Source organism: Xiphias gladius, chromosome 1 (assembly GCF_016859285.1).
Source record: "Xiphias gladius isolate SHS-SW01 ecotype Sanya breed wild chromosome 1, ASM1685928v1, whole genome shotgun sequence".
NCBI classification, from domain to species: Eukaryota; Metazoa; Chordata; class Actinopteri; order Istiophoriformes; family Xiphiidae; genus Xiphias; species Xiphias gladius.
This window is the reverse complement of record NC_053400.1, coordinates 19,563,938-19,584,649: the sequence shown is the minus strand read 5'-3', so window position 1 is coordinate 19,584,649 and position 20,712 is coordinate 19,563,938. Positions and strand designations below refer to the sequence as shown.

The 20,712-nt window shown below is 40.0% G+C and overlaps 1 protein-coding gene across 1 annotated transcript; it reads left to right on the top strand.

Annotated features, from left to right (window-relative positions):
- Nucleotides 1-1,501: 1,501 nt before the first annotated feature.
- Nucleotides 1,502-20,700, top strand: LOC120789961 (polycystic kidney disease protein 1-like 2). The gene is made up of 41 exons (XM_040127189.1): nt 1,502-1,823; nt 2,466-2,624; nt 2,712-2,900; nt 3,658-3,768; nt 4,231-4,378; nt 4,468-4,697; nt 4,797-5,207; nt 5,307-5,438; nt 5,575-5,718; nt 6,756-6,954; nt 7,391-7,502; nt 7,593-7,734; nt 7,939-8,166; nt 8,655-8,797; nt 8,926-9,105; nt 9,214-9,351; nt 9,973-10,119; nt 10,223-10,347; nt 10,439-10,559; nt 11,139-11,267; nt 11,348-11,573; nt 11,773-11,963; nt 12,062-12,292; nt 12,561-12,662; nt 12,791-12,969; nt 13,087-13,233; nt 13,343-13,542; nt 13,884-14,110; nt 14,200-14,416; nt 14,669-15,144; nt 16,157-16,253; nt 16,353-16,493; nt 16,578-16,763; nt 17,480-17,810; nt 18,008-18,141; nt 18,236-18,363; nt 18,467-18,627; nt 19,498-19,708; nt 19,842-19,943; nt 20,030-20,161; nt 20,330-20,700. The coding sequence occupies exons 1-41, from the start codon at nt 1,502-1,504 to the stop codon at nt 20,492-20,494; spliced, it is 7,494 nt and encodes a 2,497-aa protein (XP_039983123.1). The 3' UTR covers nt 20,495-20,700.
- The last annotated feature ends 12 nt before the right edge of the window (nt 20,701-20,712 follow it).

Sequence of the window (20,712 nt, the reverse complement as noted above, 5' to 3'; positions counted from 1 at the left end):
ATTATGAAGTGATGACATATATATATATTTCATATCCAAAACGTGAAAAGGTCAACCTCACACTTTTCTGGCCAGTATTCAACGCCACAACTCAGGAAAGATGGTTGGGTGAGGTATACAACCGCGAGGCAGTCATTCTAGTTTCTAGGTAAAATCTTAATGGGTGATAGCTGTCAGATAAATGTAGAGGAGTAAAAAAAACCTACTTTTGTTCTCTGAAATGTAGTAGAGTAGAAGTATAAAGGGGCATGGAAGGAAAATACTCAAATAAAGTACAAGTACTTCAAATTTGTACTTCAGTTGCTGCAAATAAATAACATATGTGCATAGTGACCGCTAAGAAGACTAAATTGATTAAGGGATTCTTTTTCTTGGGTAAAATGTTAAACATAGTATTTCTAAACACTGGATGATGAAATTTTATAATTTTTTATGTATAAAGTATATAATAGTGACCCATAAAACAATGAGTCACTTAAGTTTAAAAATGTACAATTTTTATACTTGATAGGCCGATGCCAAAAAAACTAAACATCAAGGGAAATTATGATGTATTAATTAATAATGTCAATAATGACAAAGGCACTAAGTCTAAGAAACTTATTAATGTGAATTAAATCTCCCAAAGGACTTTTAAAACTGTCATTTACTGTGGTCAAATTGTATTCTTTATTATATTAAGAACATTTCAGCCCAGACTGACTGTTCGTCAGGTGCAAAAGAGGAGACAGAATACTCAGAAACGTTTAAGCATCTAATAGACCTTTTTCACAGCAAACATTTTGACAGGGGGAAAAGTACAGGTGCAAATAATAAAATCAGTGATGGCTGAATTCACCTAAGCTGCTTCGGTTTCAGGGTCCTGGTATTTTTCATGCAGGTTCATGGCTTACTGGGACACTTCAATAAAGCAGAGTCACTGTTAATGTTATTAGGAACACCTGTTTTTTTCGTACCATGATAAGTCAAGATGCCTGACATGAAAACGGCCTTTTGATCTTTCCATCATAGTGATACAATTCTAACCCATTTTTATAGTTTAAAATTAGGAAGTTAAACTTTTATAAAGGTAATGAGTACCGCCTTTTTAACTTTAACATTTTTTTAGTTCAACCTTCCATTTCAGTCTGAACAACATCAAGCCCACGAGACAGTTAAAGCCTCTGGTTCCCTTAAAGTTCAAATTGACATTTTCATGGTAGGAACGGGTCTGAAAGAGAAGCTTATCTCACTCTGCAGGTTGTGGAGCCCTACAGTAATGGAGGCAGCGGAGCAATCAGTGGCTGTTGACAGTTGTCAAATCCCTTTTCACTACACGCCTGGGCTTTGTTTGTGCACAAGAATTGTCGGAACAACACAAAGGTGGGCGGTCGTCAAGGAAGCCATCCTAATGTCAGAAATTACCCCCAAGAGCAGTGTTAGTGTTAGAGCTGCTGACGTCAGTACCCTTTAAAGACATGTTATCAGAGAGTCTGAACAGTGTACAGATGCAGAGGCAGAGATGGACAGCACTGCTTTCCCCACACTGCCCTGGATGGTTCTCCTCCTCAGCTGGACTTGTTATGCTGAGGAGGATACCGAGACTCTGTCCTGCCCAGAATATCAGGAGGGTTTCGACGGCTCCTGCTACGAGTTTTTGGGTCTGCAGCGGTCCTTCCTTAGTGCCCAGGGATGGTGTGAGCGAGGCGGAGGACACCTAGCCTTCATCCTGAATGATGAAACTCAGCAGTTCCTTCAGAAGCACCTGGAGCCCGAGAAGGACTGGTGGCTCGGACTGGCTCCTGCTGCTCCAAACCTCACGCTCGAGTCTGCTGCCACTGAGGGTGAGAGGTCATGTGGACAGAGGACGCAGAGTAGACGCTTCATGATCTCTAATTGCTTTATATAGATTTTTTTACAGTGTTATTCATAAAACCTTTTAGTAACTAACCTTTTAAGTACTTTGCTGCATATATGAACAAAAAATTGGAGATACCTGTGATGAGTGACTATATCTCAAAATTGACCGAAAAATGTGAGAAATCACCCGCTATCTCATTAGGCAGCTTGCACGTCCATTGTCAAGACCTGTATTGTTTGTTCACTGATGTTTGTTGGGGGCTGGCACATAAAGATATCTTCCTCAAGCAGCAGGTGTGATGAAAGTAATTTCTCATCCGTTTGAACTTTTAAATAGCCTTGCCGTCAAGTGGCCTGATTTACAAATGTGTCTTTATTTTCCCTTCACAGAGAACGAGTCTTTATCATTCATTCACCCAGTCACCAGCTCAATCTGTTGCTTTGTTTTTTTATGACCCTTAAATTGCATCTTAACAATTAACTTAAAAGAAAGAAAAGATTCAGAAAAGGACCTTGTCTTAACATTTGTTGTAATAACATCTTCTGCAGCATTTTGCTTCAATAGCAGAATTCAAAATAGTAGTTTGATCAAATTAACAGGTGTGGTTTTTTTTGTCCTTTCCCAGGACCCCTTTCATGGCTGGATGGCTCAGATGTCAGCTATAGTAACTGGGTGAACATGCCCGATGCACAAGCAGCCTGTGGATATATCCTGAGTCATTCAGGCTTCCAGTGGGAGGCCACAGCGAACTGTAGCCAGGAACTCAACTTCATCTGCCAGTTTGGTATGTACTCCTAAATCCATCAAGGTACAGCGTTTAACTTATGTTCTGTCTGCTCCCCTTATCTAATTCTTGAATTTTCGTTTTCAGATTCTGGGAGATCTATTGCATGTGATGGCCAAAATGCCACATTGCAATGTGGTTCTGGTCAAGTTATAGAGATTGACGACAGCTTCTACGGTCGAAAGACAATTCACTACTGCAGATCCAAACTTACAGCCTCCCCCACATCCTCCCAGGAGGAGTGCAGTTGGATAGATGTGGTAGATTCTGTAACAGGTATTATGAATTATTAAAAATAAGTATTTTTTTTAAATTCTCATCGCATATAAAATGTAGAGAAACAGCCTTTTTTATTTTCTGCAACATGATAGCTAAGTAGAAAAATATATGTACAATAGATTTGGTTACTCCTCATTCACTTGACAAATTAATCTTTGTACCTGGTACTTAAGGATGATTGATGGGACATTTAGTTTTTGTACATTTGGACATTTGTATTTAAACTAAAATCTATGGGAACATATTTGGCTTTGTTAAAACCACTTTAGAGAAAAGGCAAGATAAACATACTAAAATAACAACACAAACTACATTTTTGTTTCATGCTTTGTGTCAGACACAAAAACCATGATTGCCCGGTGACTGCAGACAAAAGGATTACACTGCCAGAAAAGACATTAGGCAAATCCCCTCCTAGGAGCTGAATAGATGGGCTTTGGGGTAAATATACACTCACATTCATATCAGTCTGCAATTAGTTATGCTGGAGGAGTTCATGCAGTTACTAAGCAAACAGCTGGGGTTTCTCCTTATTGTTAATACACCTCTTTGAAGAGCTATTAGACCCACTTGTTAGAAGGTTGTAGAAACACCAACAAGATTATTTACATTTAATAGGATGGAAATTGAACAGTGTCAAATTTTTTTAAGCCAACTAACACAATATTTTCAAGGCCTCTAAATCAGTAATTTTGAAAATAATCCAGCTAATCTGCAACACATTGTCACCCCCTTGACTTCTGTGTCATTCCAGCCCATTGTCATGGACTGCAGGCCTGCCAGGCTCCAGTGGAACTGAGTTCTTTTGGTGAACCCTGTCCTGTGCTGGGAAGTTACCTGTCTATAGAGTACCACTGCAAACATGGTCAGATGCACAAATTGTCCTTTGTACTTCCACTATGCATTGACTTTGGCTCCCTAAAATAATACTGTAGATCATTATTAGATGGAGAAGATCAGGCGTTATAACTTGAGACATATTAACTACCAATATATTTATTTCATTGTTTTATTGCCTTACAGAGTTTGTCTATGCAGGGCATGTGCAGTTCCCCCCTAGTTTGGAGTTAACTGCAGTTGTGGTTGACGTCGTCACCCTCAGACTATGCTCCTCACGTTTTCTGTTTCCCTTTTCGTGACTCAACCAAATTTTTTTTTGTCCTTGAGCAGAGCTATGAAGTTTGACTTTCAGCTGACTCAAATGATTGCCTCATTGGTGTAGTTAGCAGAGTGAACTTTGGTGAATTCCGCTGTTATGTTGAATAATTTTTTTAATTACTGGAGCAATGCTTACCTGATCCAAATTAACACTGTGATTCCCTCCAAGGACTCCACTTATTGATGAGTAAACTGGCGGCCATTTTTGATAATGTCACCATCACTGTGAAGTGGCTCCTTCATCCATTTCAGGGAAACTTAACGTGCACACTGAATGCTGGGGATGGCCACACTATTGATCCATACAACCCAGAAGAGTGAGCAAGACTTTACATTCAACCAAATACTGTAGATAGATCTTGAACTGTATTCATGTAACTGAAGTTTTACTTGACCTTTCTCACAGGATGGAGAGCACTGTGACACACATATACAGCCGTCCTGGTGTTTACATGGTTGGGGTGGAGTGCACTACCAGTGACTGGCATGTGACAGCACAGAAAGTTATAACCATTCAGGAGCCTGTCGGAGAGTTTAGTGTGATCAAGTGCTATAGCCGAAATGTGTCAACAGAGGGCACTAAATGCAATGCACTTTATAGCAGTCCTGTTCAAATTCAAGTGATGGTGGAGGCCGGTGAGTCAATATAATACCGTGGGTGATAAATAAATGCTTCTAATAAACCATTTCTCAAAAAATAAAGAATAATTTTATACACTTGTTTGCTGTTGATAGGTACAAATGTTTCCTACACAATTCAACATGAAGGCCATTTGGTTGCGAACTCGTCAGTGGACAGAGGGATTACACCCCACAACATTACACTGAATTCAAGAGTGGCAGAGAAGCTTGGACACGGCTGCCACAACCTGACTCTAGCTGCGTCAAACCGGGTCACAGCCCGCACTGTGACCATTGATCTGGAGCTCTGTCTGCTGGAGCCTGTTGAAGGCCTGCAGGCCTCGGTTATGTCAGAGGAAGGCAAGTGTCCAGACTCCACTGATATTATCATTGGTGTTTTTTTGGAGCGAGGAGCCCCCGTGCAGCTTCTCTTCAACCTCACTGGAGCCAGGGAGACTTTGTCTGAGACCAGAGACATGCTCAACGGTAGCTTACAAGCTTACACATTCTCCAGTCCATTTGAAGGTACTTAAAGCTTAAGCTGTGGTGTAATTAAATGAAAATATTCATGCTATGAAAATAATACGTGGTCAACATGCTTAAATACAACCTCTTTTGGTAAAGGATTGTTAAAAGTTAAAGTACAAGCCATGAATGCCTTTTCGGCCTTTGATGTGGACGTGGACTTGGAGAACATACTCGAGGCTTGCCAGAATTACTCTGACTTTTCACCAGATGAACATGGAAACACAGTATGTAGAATAGTTGGATGAAACAATAATGATCTGTGCACAGATGAAATTTGTTTTGTCAAAACATTAAATGATAAATATGTACCCGCGTATGCTTGTTGCTGGTGCAGCACAATAACTTCTTTTTTATCTACAGACAGGTAATATGAGTGTCGACGACTCTACTGACTTGAGAATAATTGCTACTCCTGACACTCTGGTCGACTACACTCAGAGTGTCACTTTGAGAGTAACTGGAACAGAATCATTACCCAGCAAAGGACTCACGTTTGAATGGAAATGTCGTAAGTACAACAATGAATTGACCACAGAGCATTTTAAAATTAATTTGTTTTTACCAGTTAAACCATGATTCAAGTAATTACCGGGGGTGAACATGATTAGAGGAACACAGACAATCCTAAACAATAACCTTTTAAGAATATTGAAGCTCAGTGTTTTTGAGAGTGTGAACATTTTCATGCACACCATAAGTGCATAATTTTATACTAATCCTGATTTTGATCATATTCAGGATGTGAATTTCTTTTATCGAACATGACAAACCTGGTTATTCCGCTCCCGGTGTACATGATTGTAATAGTTTCCGTGTTTCTGATCATATGTCTGCAGTTGTGTCTTTGATTCTACCACATCCAGAATTTGCTGTTATTTCTGTACCAACTGAGTTCCCTCAGTAGCTGAGGATATCCCCAGCTTAGTCTCTGGCTGTTTGGGCATTGCTGTATTTTTCACACAGCTGGATTCGGTTTCCCCATCCAATCACCAGTAACAGGAGATGAGAGCGCCAATACAATTTATCCTTATCAGTGTCCAATTTTCACTTTAGTTTCAGCATTACTGGTGTCAGATTCTCAGTCTCATTTCAGTGTGGATCATCGTTACATCCTTAATCATTGCCTGCCTGAGGTCTTCTGGTTTCACAGTATTCTGGTTTCTAACAGCATACTCCAACTAGCATGATCTGGTTTTCTCATAACCAGGATGAGGGCTCGTCCTGATTTCTGAAGCCAGGATATGATTACATATTAACAACAAAAACAGAACCTCCAAAAACCTGATCATAGCTGGGACACTAGTGCACATGTAAACACACTCACTCTGTCAAATAGGTATTGATTCAATTCAAAATGATAGTTTATGAGGTTGTTGTTGGTGGTGATGTTCTATTGGGTTGCATTGTGTTCTTGTTATTTTTGTCCATCCCCTATAAAAATACTATAATGATACTGTAATTAATGACATTTGTCTTTATACAACAGCAATCTCTTTATTGTTGAAGTGCTCTTTTAAAGTTCTGCCTCTGCTTCTTCCCATGCAGAAGGAAACTGCAAATGCAGAAACAAAACAAATGATGAAACTCATGTTATCAAAAAAGAATGCCTCCCAAACCCCTTTGAATTTTTCAAATACACGTTAACTGTAAGGAGAAAAACCTGGTTTAGGAAATGGGTTGGCCTTGCCTCAGCTTCAAGTTGCATCACTGTTGCTCCAAGAGAATTCACAGATGTCACTATCAGGTAAAATGAGACCATTTAGAGGGAATTGTATTCAAATATGTTCAAAACAATTATTCTGCAGGCTGTTTGCATGTTTTATAAATGTTGTAATTTAAGGAAAAGTTACTCCAGAATGTATATATCAAGGTTACTCAACCCTGATATTGGTAAACCACAATACTTGTTTTATATGTTCGATATTTGAAGCTACATTACATAGGGTTGACTTACAACATTTCTTGTAGTGCTCCCAGGATTCCCTTGGAGATAGCTTAGAAAAGAATGAACTAAATTCACAGGACAATTTGACAACTTTAAAAGATTTGGTTTTAGAATATAAGGACCAGAAAACGGGATTAGAAGCCACAAAAGGCTGAGTAACTCTGCAATAAAGACTCTTTTTTATTGGCATGTATTGGAATAGGTTATAGATTTATATTTACTTTGATTCTTGCAGTTGTGATAATTGCGCTTCGATAAATGTGAATGACCACGTAAAGCTAAGACTGAGCTGTGTGACCACTTGTCCAGACGTAGTCTGGTATATTGAGGACCCCAAACCTTTGACGGTAAGTCTGAAACAGCACTTCAGTTGATTTTAAATCGTGGCATAAGAGATCAGTGTGTCTAACAACTATTAATTGATGATCTTTTCCCAGGGTGTCCTTGAAAAATGTTACTCTGAAGCAGGAAGGAGGCCACCTATTGAGATGCAGGATGGCAGCACTGAATATACTGTACACAGCAAACATCTGAGAGTTTCGAGGGACACACTGCAGAACATCAGTGTGATTGCTTATGGTGCGTTTTCATCCCATAGTCAGGCATAAAGTTCTTTTTTTTATGAAATTCAGCATTCTAAGGTAATAAGGTAATCTATAGCTTGATAAGATTAGAATGAATAAGGGACAAAAACTACATGTTGAACGCTACAATTTTCCTGTTTGTGACAATTAAAGAAACTGAAATATTGATTTAAAAAATGTATGTTTTTATCTTTTTCAGGCAAGAAGGAGCCAGGTTTTGTGACGTACACTCTTCGAGTACCAGGGCCTGAGCCAACTGAACCAGCTTCAATACCAGGAGTGACAACTGATGCGCCTACAGACCCCAGCACCCCCTCATGTAGCATCTCTCCCACATCAGGAACTGTTCTTGATGCTTTTGACATCACCTGCAAACCAAGCTCTTTCTGCTCTGCAGGCTGTTTTTATTGCTTCAGAACCGACACAGGTGAGGATGCGATGTGCTGTCATTCAGATTTAAACAAACAAACAACTCTGTTAAAAATTGGATTTTTAAGAAAGGCAGAGAAAGAAGCAAGAGGGTTGTAAATTGGTCGGGAGAATGAGAGCAAAATGTAGAACAAAGTCTTAAAAAACAAAGGAGGTGAGCTTCAAATGCCTGCAGGTTTGTTTAGTTAAGATAGGCATGGTGCACATTTTATTTATCAATTATTACCCTAATTCTTATACAAGAATAAGAGAACAAATCTAATTTGGTTTTTGATACAGGAATTTAAATATTTTTAAATTTTAAACCAAAACAGAAAGTGAAGAGAATCTGTTGACTATGCCTTACCATTGCTAAAATGTGTTTTGCTCAAAAAATTTGTGGCTGGGAGTAAGTTCGATGCTTTGCCCATTTAGCAACATGTATATATATAAATAATCAAGAAATCATTACAGCAGCTTAACTAAATTGTCTCTTTTGTCTTTAAGGCAAACATCTGCGCTGCAGTCATGCAAATGAGGTGAAATCTGTCTTCCTGCCTCTCGGAGATAAGAACAACAATTACAGTTTGCCTGTTGTGGTGACTGTGAAAAATGGATATGAAAAAGCCACCACAACTGTCACTACTCAGGTTTTTCATCTGCCATCAATCACATATGTTAGAGAACGAAGGATGATTAGAGAAATTAAAATCGGAACATTGTCCAGTTGATGTAAAGGACTTTGAATAATTCCGATTAATTGTTTATTTTCCTCAAGGTACGGCAAAGTGGCTCAGGTACCTCAGTGGAAGCTCTCCAGTCTGCGGTGGAGGATACCGTGACTCAGTTAGAGCAGCAAGGTCTGCTGTCTGGTGAGGCACTTGGACAAATATTTACTTCGGTTTCTGACATGCTGAATACAGAGGCTGGCCAAGATCAGAAGGATGCGAGGACGAAGGTGACAGCAGAGGCTAATATATTGCTGTGATATTGGCGAGGCTTTCACCTTGTACTGTGGGTGAATGGAGAGCACCATGACATTAATCTGCGCTTCCTTCTCTTTTAGCTCAGAGAGCAAATGCTGACCAAAATGACCACAGTGCTGGTGGACTCCCCCACTAACACAACTCATGAAGTGCAAGTGACGGCCAAAGCTGTGGCTGGACTCACCCGGCGCTCAGATGAGCTCAGTCCCGCTGCACAAGTACAGTGCATTAGATCAGTTCAACAGCATCCTCAAAAATCCTGCTAAAACTATTTAGAATTATTGGTTACAGTCTAAAAATGTCCACTTTGTTCATGAAGAAAAATGCTGTGCAGGCAGCAGTTTGTGCACAGCCCATAGCATTACTTGATAATAATTAGCATGAATTACAGAGTCAATTGTCTCCTTGCCTAAACATTTTAGCTTAGAACAATGTTGCATCCTTAACATTTAGACGAATATAACGTAGCAGCCAGTGGGTGGAATTGATCTCTATAAGCCAGTGTTTTATTGTTTTAAGCCAGTGTAAGTGGAGGCTTAAGTTTGATTTAATTTCACAAAATAACAAATGAAAAAAAAAAAAAGTGGGTGTAGTTAATGTTTGAATTTGACTTGGCAGTAAGTGCAATCCGCAGCAACATGTAGACCAGGCTATTTAAAAGTGTTAAAGGGCCTATTTCAGCCAGGAACTGTGAGTAAACTCAGAAGTAAATAAAATGTTTAAAAAATCAGTTCATTAATCAAATGCGTTGCTCTTGTTGTAATACAAATTTATCAGCTAATTTGAAAGTTGGGCACAGATCGACTCTAATCTTTTCTTTTGTTGTATTTCCTCCCCAGGAGGAAGCAGGTTTGTTGTTAGTAGACCTCAGCTCCTCTCTCAACACTATCAGTGTTAATCAGGACGGCGGGGATGATGGAGAAGTTGTGCAAGCAGCTACACCAATAGTTGAAGCAGCCAGTAATATTTTGAATGTTTCATCAAATGTAAGAAAAAAAAACTCACTCAGTCTCAAAGAGATTGCAAAATGTAGGTTTTTTGCTAAATTTTCACAAAATTTTCACTAAACATATATAATGTTTTCTTCAGAAAAAAGTCTCAGATTTTCTTCTGACTGGGATAAACAATGTTCAAAGTGCTTTGCTGAATAATAAAAATCTGAATGGAGACCCTGCCATCATTGATTCTGGTCAGATCAGTGTGTATGTCAACAGGTAAGAGATGACACTGACTGGAATGTGAACTAAAAGACCAAAATGGGGTTTTCTGAAATCACTGAAAGGATTTTGATCATTCTTTCTGCAGAATCTCTCCAGAAACCATGCAGCTGCAAGATATTAATGCCCAGAAGAACAGCTCGTCCAGATTTTCCTTCCCTAGACTGCCTGAAGATATCGTTTCTCCAGAAGAGCCAGTGGATGTGAGAGTAAGTGTGTGTACAGTGGAGGGAAATGCAAACAGGAAATAATTACGGTGAATTTTAAAAGTGCCAATGGAGCCTGAAGTTTATCATCAAACCGTGTCTGTGGCCTTTTTCAAGTGTGCTGGAGTTGTAGGGCTCTGTGTTGATCTGGCCAGCCAGTAAAAGGTATGGGTTTCCTTATGGCTGGATGGGTGAACATCCGTAATGCTGTGACCTGTTAAAAAATGCAACGGTCAGCTAATTCATTCCTCATAAATAATGAAGTTTTTATTTGGATCCGTTACAAATCTGCCACCTTACCTTTAATGTTTGCACTCTCTTGGCTCACTACATGTAATTTAGAGAATGCTTAGTAGAATATGGAGAGAAGCATTGTATGTCAAAACGTTGTTAAAATCTGACATCAGCTAAAACTATGGAGCCAACAGAAAGAGACTGAGCCATATTGTCAGCAAAAAGGAGCAAAAATTGTAGATCAACACCATATCAGATCAAGTTTGGTCTGCCACCTTTCAAGTAATCCGAGTCACGATTTTCACCATTGGTCTTTTTTCCAATCATTGTATGCCTACCTCTTTTTAGATGATGAGCTTTGAGAAAAATCCATATTCGTGGAAGGAGGAAAACATCACTGGAACTGTAGGATCTGTGTCTCTCACCAGAGTGAACGGCACCATCATAGCCGTTGAGAACTTACCAGACGAGATAGAGGTAATTTTTGTTTTAAAGATACTTACTTAGTTATCTTACCTCGGATTAATGTTGGTAGAGTGTGTTTTCTGGGTTTTCAGATTCTCCTACCAAGGCTTGACGTTGGGCAGGAGAACAGCACAGTCCTTGACCTCGCCAATTTCAGCACATTAATAATTGACGTGCCGTCTCCAGATGTAACACTAGTGCTGAAAATGGAGCCGTCTGAAGACATTTCCTTCATGCTATTCCTGGGATATAAAGATTATCCAAATGATGGAAATTACGTAGCCAAGACTCAGATCCCTCTAGAGAATTCCAAAGAAGGTAAAATTACAAATACTAAATTTACTTTTCGTAGCATAACGTACATCATATGGGTGAAAATCACAATTTAAAATATACTGAAGAGACACTGGACCACTAACAACATATTCAATGATATCCTGAACAGAGAGTTTGCTCAACACACTTAAGCCTGCTTGTGTGTTTTTTGTACATGCACATATCCATCATTTTAACACAGAGGAAAAATATACCTGGGTGCTGAGTCCTAAAGACAGAACAGGATCTGTTGGGGTGCATTACCTTGTGATGAAGCCCATTGTAGAGCCAGGCATCAAATCCGTCAACGCCACTGTCACTGTCATGTCCATTGCTGCCCAGTGCAAATACTGGAATGAAACTGAATCTTCTTGGAGTGAAGATGGCTGCAGGGTGGGTAAAAAAGTAACACACATCCACGGTGGTTGCAGCAAAACATCCTTGGAAAGTGAGCTGTGAAGTTTGACCGGCTGGTTTTCTTTTTCCTACAGGTCGGCCCGCTCACCACGCCTCTGGTCACTCAGTGCCTCTGTAACCACTTGACTTTTTTTGGCAGCTCTTTCTTTGTCATGCCAAACTTGGTGGATGTGTCACGCACCGCAGAACTTTTTGCTACATTCACTAACAATCCTGTGGTGGTGTGTTTTGTGGGGGCCATCTTTTCTGCTTATCTCCTGGTGGTTGTATGGGCACGCAGGAAAGACATCCAGGACTCAGCCAAGGTCATTCTCAGGAAAGAATTTCACTACGTGATATTGTTGATTTAAAAATGCCAGACCATTTGGGAAGTCTGATTCCAACTCTGATCAAATTTTATGAGTTTATTGAATGTTTTGTGCATTATACCTTGTTCTAGAAAGCAACGAGTGGCTACAACCATTAGTTATATTTAAAGAAATATGAAATGTGCTATATTTTCTCAATAAGTACTCAGTAAATTATCTTGTAAACTTTAATCCCTGAATGCTGCGTCTTCGCACTCACTTGCAGGTCAAGATAACAGTGCTTGAGGACAATGATCCCTTGGCCGAGTATCGTTATATGCTGAATATCAGCACTGGGCATCGGCATGGTGCATCCACCTCCTCTCAGGTCGGTGATGTCTGTTAAAGCTTAGGAGGATTCACAGAAACAAAACCTGTCTGATGTTTCTGTTGCACAACATTTGACACTCGGACAACTCTAGGCATCTCTGTTCATCCTCCTTTTTTTTGTCTTAGGTGACGATAACTCTGCTGGGCACAGAGGGAGAAAGTGACCCCCACCACCTGACTGACCCTGAGAAACCTCTGTTTGAGAGGGGTGGGGTGGACATGTTCCTGCTGACCACACACTTTTCTCTTGGAGATCTACAGAGCATCAGACTGTGGCACGACAATTCGGGAGAACACCCTGCATGGTACGGGTTTGAGGGCAAGAAACTCTGACGTGACATCAAAGAAGATTAAATTAAAGTTAAGCTTGAGTTTGTATTGTTAGTAGGAGCACCTTACATAATTATTGATTTTACGTGCAGGTATGTCAACAAAGTGATGGTGCAGGATCTGGAGAGTGGTCAGAAATGGCATTTCCTGTGTAACTCCTGGCTTGCCGTAGATGTGGGAGAGTGCACTCTTGACAAGGTCTTCCCGATAGCCACAGAAATGGAATTGAAGAGGTTTAGGTGAGACCTGCCATTGATCTGGTAAAGATGCCTCACCAAGCAATATATATATCATTATCACTTCATTATTTCCTCTAATCCATCCTTATTTTTCTTTGACACTTTCTAGTAACCTGTTCTTCATGAAGACAGCCAAGGATTTCCGTGACGGCCATATCTGGTTCTCTGTAGTTAGTCGCCCTCCCTGCAGCACTTTCACACGTGTGCAGCGTGTGTCCTGCTGTTTTTCGCTTCTGCTGTGCACTATGCTGACCAGCATTATGTTTTGGGGCATCCCAACAGACCCCTCTGAACAGACGATGGACCTGGGTAGGTAACAAAAATATAAATAACTCAAAGCTTTCAAGAAACAACAAGCTAGATTAAATCATTAAGATGAAAGATTCTGACTATTTTACTATAGAATACCCCCCCATGCATATACGTAGAAAAAATATGATTACTCCTGGTTTCATTCTGAAACATTATGCTAAGACAAAAAATATTTCAATGTTTTTTACATTGAATTTTCACATGACCTGAGACAGCTAAATCATATCTGAGACAGTGGTTCTGTCTCTGCTCAAGTTTCCTTTAAAGAGTAACTAAATTGACCTGTCCTTTAATCACATCCATTTAAAGTCGATTTAAAGTGGCACTTTGCTTTGCAGGACACATCGAGTTCACCTGGCAACAGGTTATGATTGGAGTTCAAAGTTCAATCATCATGTTTCCCATCAATCTCCTTATTGTGAGTATCTTCAGAAACACTCGTCCTCGAGAGAAAGCCAGCAGAACAGACGCGGCTAAACAGGGGAAGACTGGTCGCATTTCTCCCTCACAGACTTCCTCCCCGCAGAAAGAACTGAAGGACATCACACCAGACACTGTGATCAAGGTGAGGTCAGAGGTGTCCTGAACATAACTTGGAAGTAATTACTTCTCTATTCTACATGTCTGAAGAACTTGGCGTGGTTTTTACATTAGGACATCAAGAGAATTGCGCAGTCTCTCTCGAAGGCCATGAAAAGTCCATTGCCCCATCAGGAGCTTCATGCTGGTCAGCACACAGACATCAACAGTCTGCTGTCTCTGGTGGAGGACATCATAAGACAGCAGAATCGAGGGGTTGGAAGCTTTTACACTGATGCCTCCAAAAGGGATCACTCTATGATCCTCAGTTTAGGTGCAGTCAGTCTACAAGGTAAAGTGAGAAATAAAGCTATTAATATCTAAAAATATATCCAATATTTTTATTGTATTTTTTCTCTTCAGGATTTATTTTCCTTCAGCAGTTTATTAATTTTACCTTTGATATACAGATATACAAATTATTAAGTACTATTATTTTCTTTAATGTCAATCGAAAGATCAGATCAAGTTATAGGACAAACTGTATCGTCTCCTTTAGATGCAAATCATAAAGTTGTCAAGCAAACTCTTTTTGCACGGACAGAAAACAGTGTGTGGGGGAACCCTGAGAAGACTTCAGATGAAGTTCAGAGGAAGAGCAACAACAGCCGATACCTGTACAGGCAGCTGCGCCATGTTGAGAAGGAGCTTGGTCTGTTGGGACCTTCTCGTTTCCCAGACCCAGACAGCTACAACCGAGCCATGCAGCAAGTTCAAGGTATGAAGGGTCTTCTAGAGTACCACCTCCCCTCGCCCAGCCTGGATGGAGACCAGCTCGAGCGCAGCCCCAGTCCAGAAGGGAGCTTCGACAATGGTGACTCCACCAAGAAGTGCTGTCAAGGAGGGCTGCCATGGTGGTTTGTCTTTGTTGGATGGATACTGGTGATTGCAACCAGTGGTGTGTCAGGATACTTCACCATGATGTACGGGCTGACGTACGGGAAAGACCGCTCTATAAGCTGGCTCATCTCCATGGTGGTCTCCTTCTTTGAGAGTCTCTTCATTACCCAACCTCTGAAGGTGAGGAACATGAGCATGATCAGACTTTAAAAGGGGAACATGGACAGCACTGAAAACATTATGTGTTAACAGAGCAGTTCATTAAGTGATATTTAACTAGAGCTTGGAGCGTTTCTAACCAATCTGTCCAATCAAAAAATGTCAATTATGCTGATAAATATACTAATGATATATATTTACTAAGACATAATACTACAGGCAAGCTAGCTTTACATAGGATATTCTTTGTCTGAAATTTGGTAATTTTTACCAAAGATGTGATTCACTTATGCCGAAATCTTAGGGTTTGATCATACAATCAGTGATTTAAACTGACAGGCGCCCTTGACTCTGCCCACAGCATATTAGCAAATGTTTCCCACAACAAGGTCCCACAGAGCTGATTAAATGATAATAACAATCTGTTTTTACAGAGCACCTTTCAAAACTGAAGTTGCAAAGCCCTTTGTACAAGGCAGGAAATTAAATCAACCAATTCTTAAGAACTTAAAACCAATTAAAGTAATAAGATGAAAGAAATGGATTTTTAAAAAATGGGGGAAAAAAATCAAAACACTCAAGTATAATCAGGATAAGCTCTCTTATGTGTCGTACGAAGACGTTTAAAATAATTCAGCTGCAAATGTGTTCTTCTTTTTTAAATCTTGTTTTATTTTTAATTTGACCTATTTATTGATAGTCTTTTTAATAATTCTAGTTTTTATTGTCAAATCCAATGTCAATGAATGATTTGCTTTATAAACATTTGTAAAGCTTTCCAGGTCCTAAACATATTTATAATACATTGATCCTGATTGATGATTATGTATGGAAATAACGTATACAATAGTAAACCTCATGTAATTACACAGGTGATATTTTTTTCTCTCTTAACTACACTTGATATCTTCCCTCGTCTATATCCTGCTGCTGCCGTAACGATGCAATTTTCCACCAGTGAAATTAATGAAGTTGATCTTACCTTATCTTTTGGGGTTGTCTGGTGTTGACGTCTGTGAATCTGCTGTCACAGGTTCTTGGTTTTGCCGCTTTCTTTGCTCTCGTTCTGAAGAAAGTTGACCAGGAGGAGTACGGAGAACCTCGGATAGATGAGAGTCTCAGAAACCCAGGCATGTTTTTTTTTTTTTTTCTTATTTCTCATTTTTTGTTGGATTATTTTATGTGGAAAAAAAAACTTAATAAATTAATACAAAAATTCCTCCCTTCAGATGATCCTGATGCAGTGCGGGCAGCGAGAAGAGACAGCACATGCAGTTTCTATCAGCCACCACCTCCCACTGACATCGAGAGGATTAGGAACAACATGATTAAAGAGCAGAAAGTCTTTGCACTGATGGGGGAGATTCTTGGTAGGAGAACCACTTTAATAAATAACAACACAGGAAGCAATGTAACACAGTTTGAGATGCTGATGTAAGATATTTGTGGTGCAGCCTACATGGGATTTATGTGGATGTTGCTCCTGGTGGCGTACGGTCAGAGGGACCCCAACGCCTACTTTCTGACCCAGCACATTCGACAGAGCTTCAGCAAAGGAATCTCAGAAAGTATGAGCATTCAGGGTGTGTTCAACTGGGCAAACACAACTCTGCTGAGCAACCTGTTTGGAGAGCGACCAGGTCAGTATGTTGTGAAGTTATTACATTTCACAAACAACTGCCTTGCATAAATACCCTTCAGCATTTGCAAATCTTTATCTATTTATGACAAACTGGAAAGCATGTGTAAATGTTTTATTATTTCGGAGTTCATCTGGTAAAAACAATTGGAAGCTAAAATTAGCTTACTGTTAATTTTTGCTTCAGTTGCCTGATGGTAATTGTGGTTCTTATATTTTGTATTTACACAGTATATTGTGGTTTGCCCTAATTTCCTCGAAGTAAATAAGAAACAACAATAAATTGAAATCCAAAACTGCTACAAATTGTGTCTGACAACAAAATATTAAGACTTATGATGACTTTAATATATTATATTGAGGTATATTGATGAGGTGAGCATAAAGGAGTATTGCAAAATTTAAATGTTGGCCTGCACATGAAAATTTACTGATATCACCCCTATGGGCTCCAGTAAAACTGCTCTTAAAGTAGCACTTTAATTAAATATTATATCACTTTTCAAATACTCAAATTTACTTCTCACCTCTCTCATGCCTTTACACCATTTATGTATGCTACTTACACTGCATGATATCAACGGAATCAAAATATGGAGTTGAGTCATTTCAGTCAGGAAAATAACTGAAATTTATTTGGACTCACTGTGATAAATAAAATAAATAACTGTATCTGTGTTTATTCTAAAAATCTGTCTATACTAAAATCTGTCACAGGATTTATCACAGACGGAAACTCAAAGCTGGTGGGTAACGCTCGTCTTCGCCAGGTGAGGGTGAGGAAGAACTCCTGCCATGTCGCTCGCTCAATGCAGCAGTCTGTGCCGGACTGTCACGCTCTGTACTCGTGGGAGTTGGAGGACATGGGCTCCTACGGTCCAGGCTGGAGCCGCCCTGTGGGAAGTAACACCTCGCTGAACCTTCCCAGCCCGTGGACGTACCAGTCCCAGGGTAAACTGAGGGCCTACCCCATCTGGGGCAGTGTGTTACTCTACAGAGGAGGAGGGTTTGTTGTGGACCTGGGGCCGGATTTACCAAATTCCAGCAGGTAGGCATTTTAACACATTAAGGACTCACATTGGTTCTTAAATTTAAATGTGTTGTGAAACGCTATAATTTCCGGTGTTGCTGTGATGCTTGTGAAATCAGTAATGCTGATTCAGGATTTGTCTTTTCTTGACTTTAGGAAAGGACTGTTAGTCCTGAGTCAAGTATGAATCACATTATTAATCTGTGTCTACGTAGATCCCTTCAGTACCTTTATGACAGCACCTGGTTTGATGTGTACACCCAAGCCATTTTTGTTGAGTTCACCGTGTACAATGCCAACGTCAACCTCTTCTGCATTGTCACACTCATGCTGGAGACCACAGCCATAGGTAAGTAGTCCATGTTCAGCCACTGTGTGAGAGCCGCGCCATGACGCGACTGTTAATAAGGACCATGTTGTCTGTAATGTTGTGTTTCTTCCAGGAGCTTTCCAGTTCCGCAGTGAGCTTCAGAGTGTGCGTCTTTACCAGTCGACCGGCGGCCTTCACATCTTTGTCATGGCCTCTGAAGCCATCTACTTCCTCTTTATCATTTATTACATGTTTGTTCAGGTGTATATTCATTATCCTTCCCTTTACCACTACTACCAGTAATAATACGTAACAAAGTTGCTCACCGGAACATCTGAAACAGGCTCCTCTCATGTCCTGACAGGGAAAACTGATGAGGCAGCAGAAGTGGGCTTATCTCAAGAGTAAGTGGAACCTGCTCGAGATGGCGATCATCATTCTCAGCTGGAGTGCGCTGTCTGTCTTCATCAAGAGGACTCTACTGGGGAAGCGGGACATGGACTATTACCAGAGCAACAAGGACCAGTAAGCAATAAGAAAAACGCAACACACGCAAGTATATAATCTGGGATCTTATCTGGACACAGGTACGAACATGTATGTGCATTTATGCTGATTTATTTTTTCTGACTACATGTCCATCTTGTGGTTACCAGCACATCCTCTCTGCAGTACAGTAGATGCTCTGTGCAATGCTTTTTTTTCTGTTTTTCACTGGTACGCAGTAGCTCTTCCCTTTTTGGTTCTGTTCTGATAAAACAGCAACTCTCACTGACATAAAACCCAGCTGACAATGACAAGTGTGGCAGATTTTAGTTGAAGAATATTATTCAGATATACAGTATATTTAAATTATTTGCAAACCCTTTTTATTTATCGTATAACTGGTAGTTAATGAAAGAATTTGTATTGAATATTAGTATATTATATGTATTATAATATATATTGTATATAATAATGTATGCTGCTATTTCATGTTCCTTACAGTTATATAGGGCCGATCAAGCTAAAAAAAAAAAATCAAAATTTAAACTGACTACATACGCACCTTTAGAAAATAATATTTACAGAGAATTAGCTATTTGAATTACATTTCAACAAAACAACAACAACAACCACAACAGCAACAACAACAACAAAACCCAACAAAAACATGACTAGGTTGACTATTATTTCCTCAGACCATTCAAAACCAGCTTGTATAGTTTTATGCTCATTTCATTATTATCCCTTCAACATTTTGACAATCGTGACTTAAAATCATGAGAGGTGTATGTTCGTTGGAAAAAAAACCAAAAACATTAAGTTGTGTGTTGCTGAGCATAAAACACTGTATTGTGTATTTTCATTTGCTTGTTAAAAAAAAGGCTCCTCGCTCTCGTGATCTGTCTCCAGATACGCCAGTTTCCATGAGACGGCCAAGGCTGATGCAGTGCTGGGGTATCTGATTGCCTTCTTAGTTCTGTTGGCCACAGTCAAACTGTGGCACCTGCTGAGACTGAACCCCAAGCTGCACATGATCACATCCACACTGCAGCGAGCCTGGACTGATATTTCAGGCTTCCTGGTGGTCTTGACCATCATGTTCCTGGCCTACTCCATTGCTGTGAGGACTTTCCCACACTTAAACTCAACATGCTGCTGGGGGTCACAGTTTTTTTTTTTTAATCTATACTTTGTGGACTAGAACTCATTCAAAAGGTGGTTATTAACACAAAGATGAACTTTTTACTTTTCAGTCGAACCTGATGTATGGTTGGAAGTTATACTCCTATCGGACCCTGCTGGATGCTGCACAGACCATAGTCAGCCTGCAGCTTGGCATTTTTAACTACGAAGAGGTTAGTATGAGACCACTATAATTGTACCACAGCAGATCATGACAGCTGACCCTTCTTCAGTGTATTTCCTCCTCCTGACCCTTCAGGTTCTGAATTATAATCCAGTGTTTGGTGCTTTCCTCATCGGCTCCTGCATTGTGTTCATGACCTTTGTGGTTCTGAACCTCTTCATCTCTGTCATCCTGGTGGCATTCAGTCAAGAGCAGATACATCACAAGGTAACTCACCAGTGCTGAGTCTGAAATGCTGCCGATGTCAGTGTCGACCTATCACAGCCGCCAACTGTGACCCAGTATCTGAAAGTGTACTGTACGCACGTTGTAGAAAAAGTGAAATCTTACCATTGAGGAAACAGCCTCAGATGACTTGATGCTCTTGTTTTACAGCCATCGGAAGAAGATGAGATCGTGGACCTGATGCTGATGAAACTCTGTAGTTTGTTCGGACTCAAATGTAAGAAACAAGGGGGCGACAGCCTGACTGAGAAGCCATTTGCTTCATCTGCTTCAACAACATCTACAATTTCTTCTGGGAATATTCAGGAGGGCTGATATGCTACACTACAGTCAAGCAGAAGTTCAGCATTATAAAACCTCCAGAATGCTTTGTGTCAGTTATTGCTTTTGCTTTTGCCATAGCTTGCTTCTTTTATGGAAACCAACATGTTGCTGCTTTGTGACCGAATACTAGCCCTCGCAAGTCTATAAATACATAAGCATTTTTCTCTACTGTTGCAGATCTGTCACTATTGTAGAAAAGGCTGAGACAC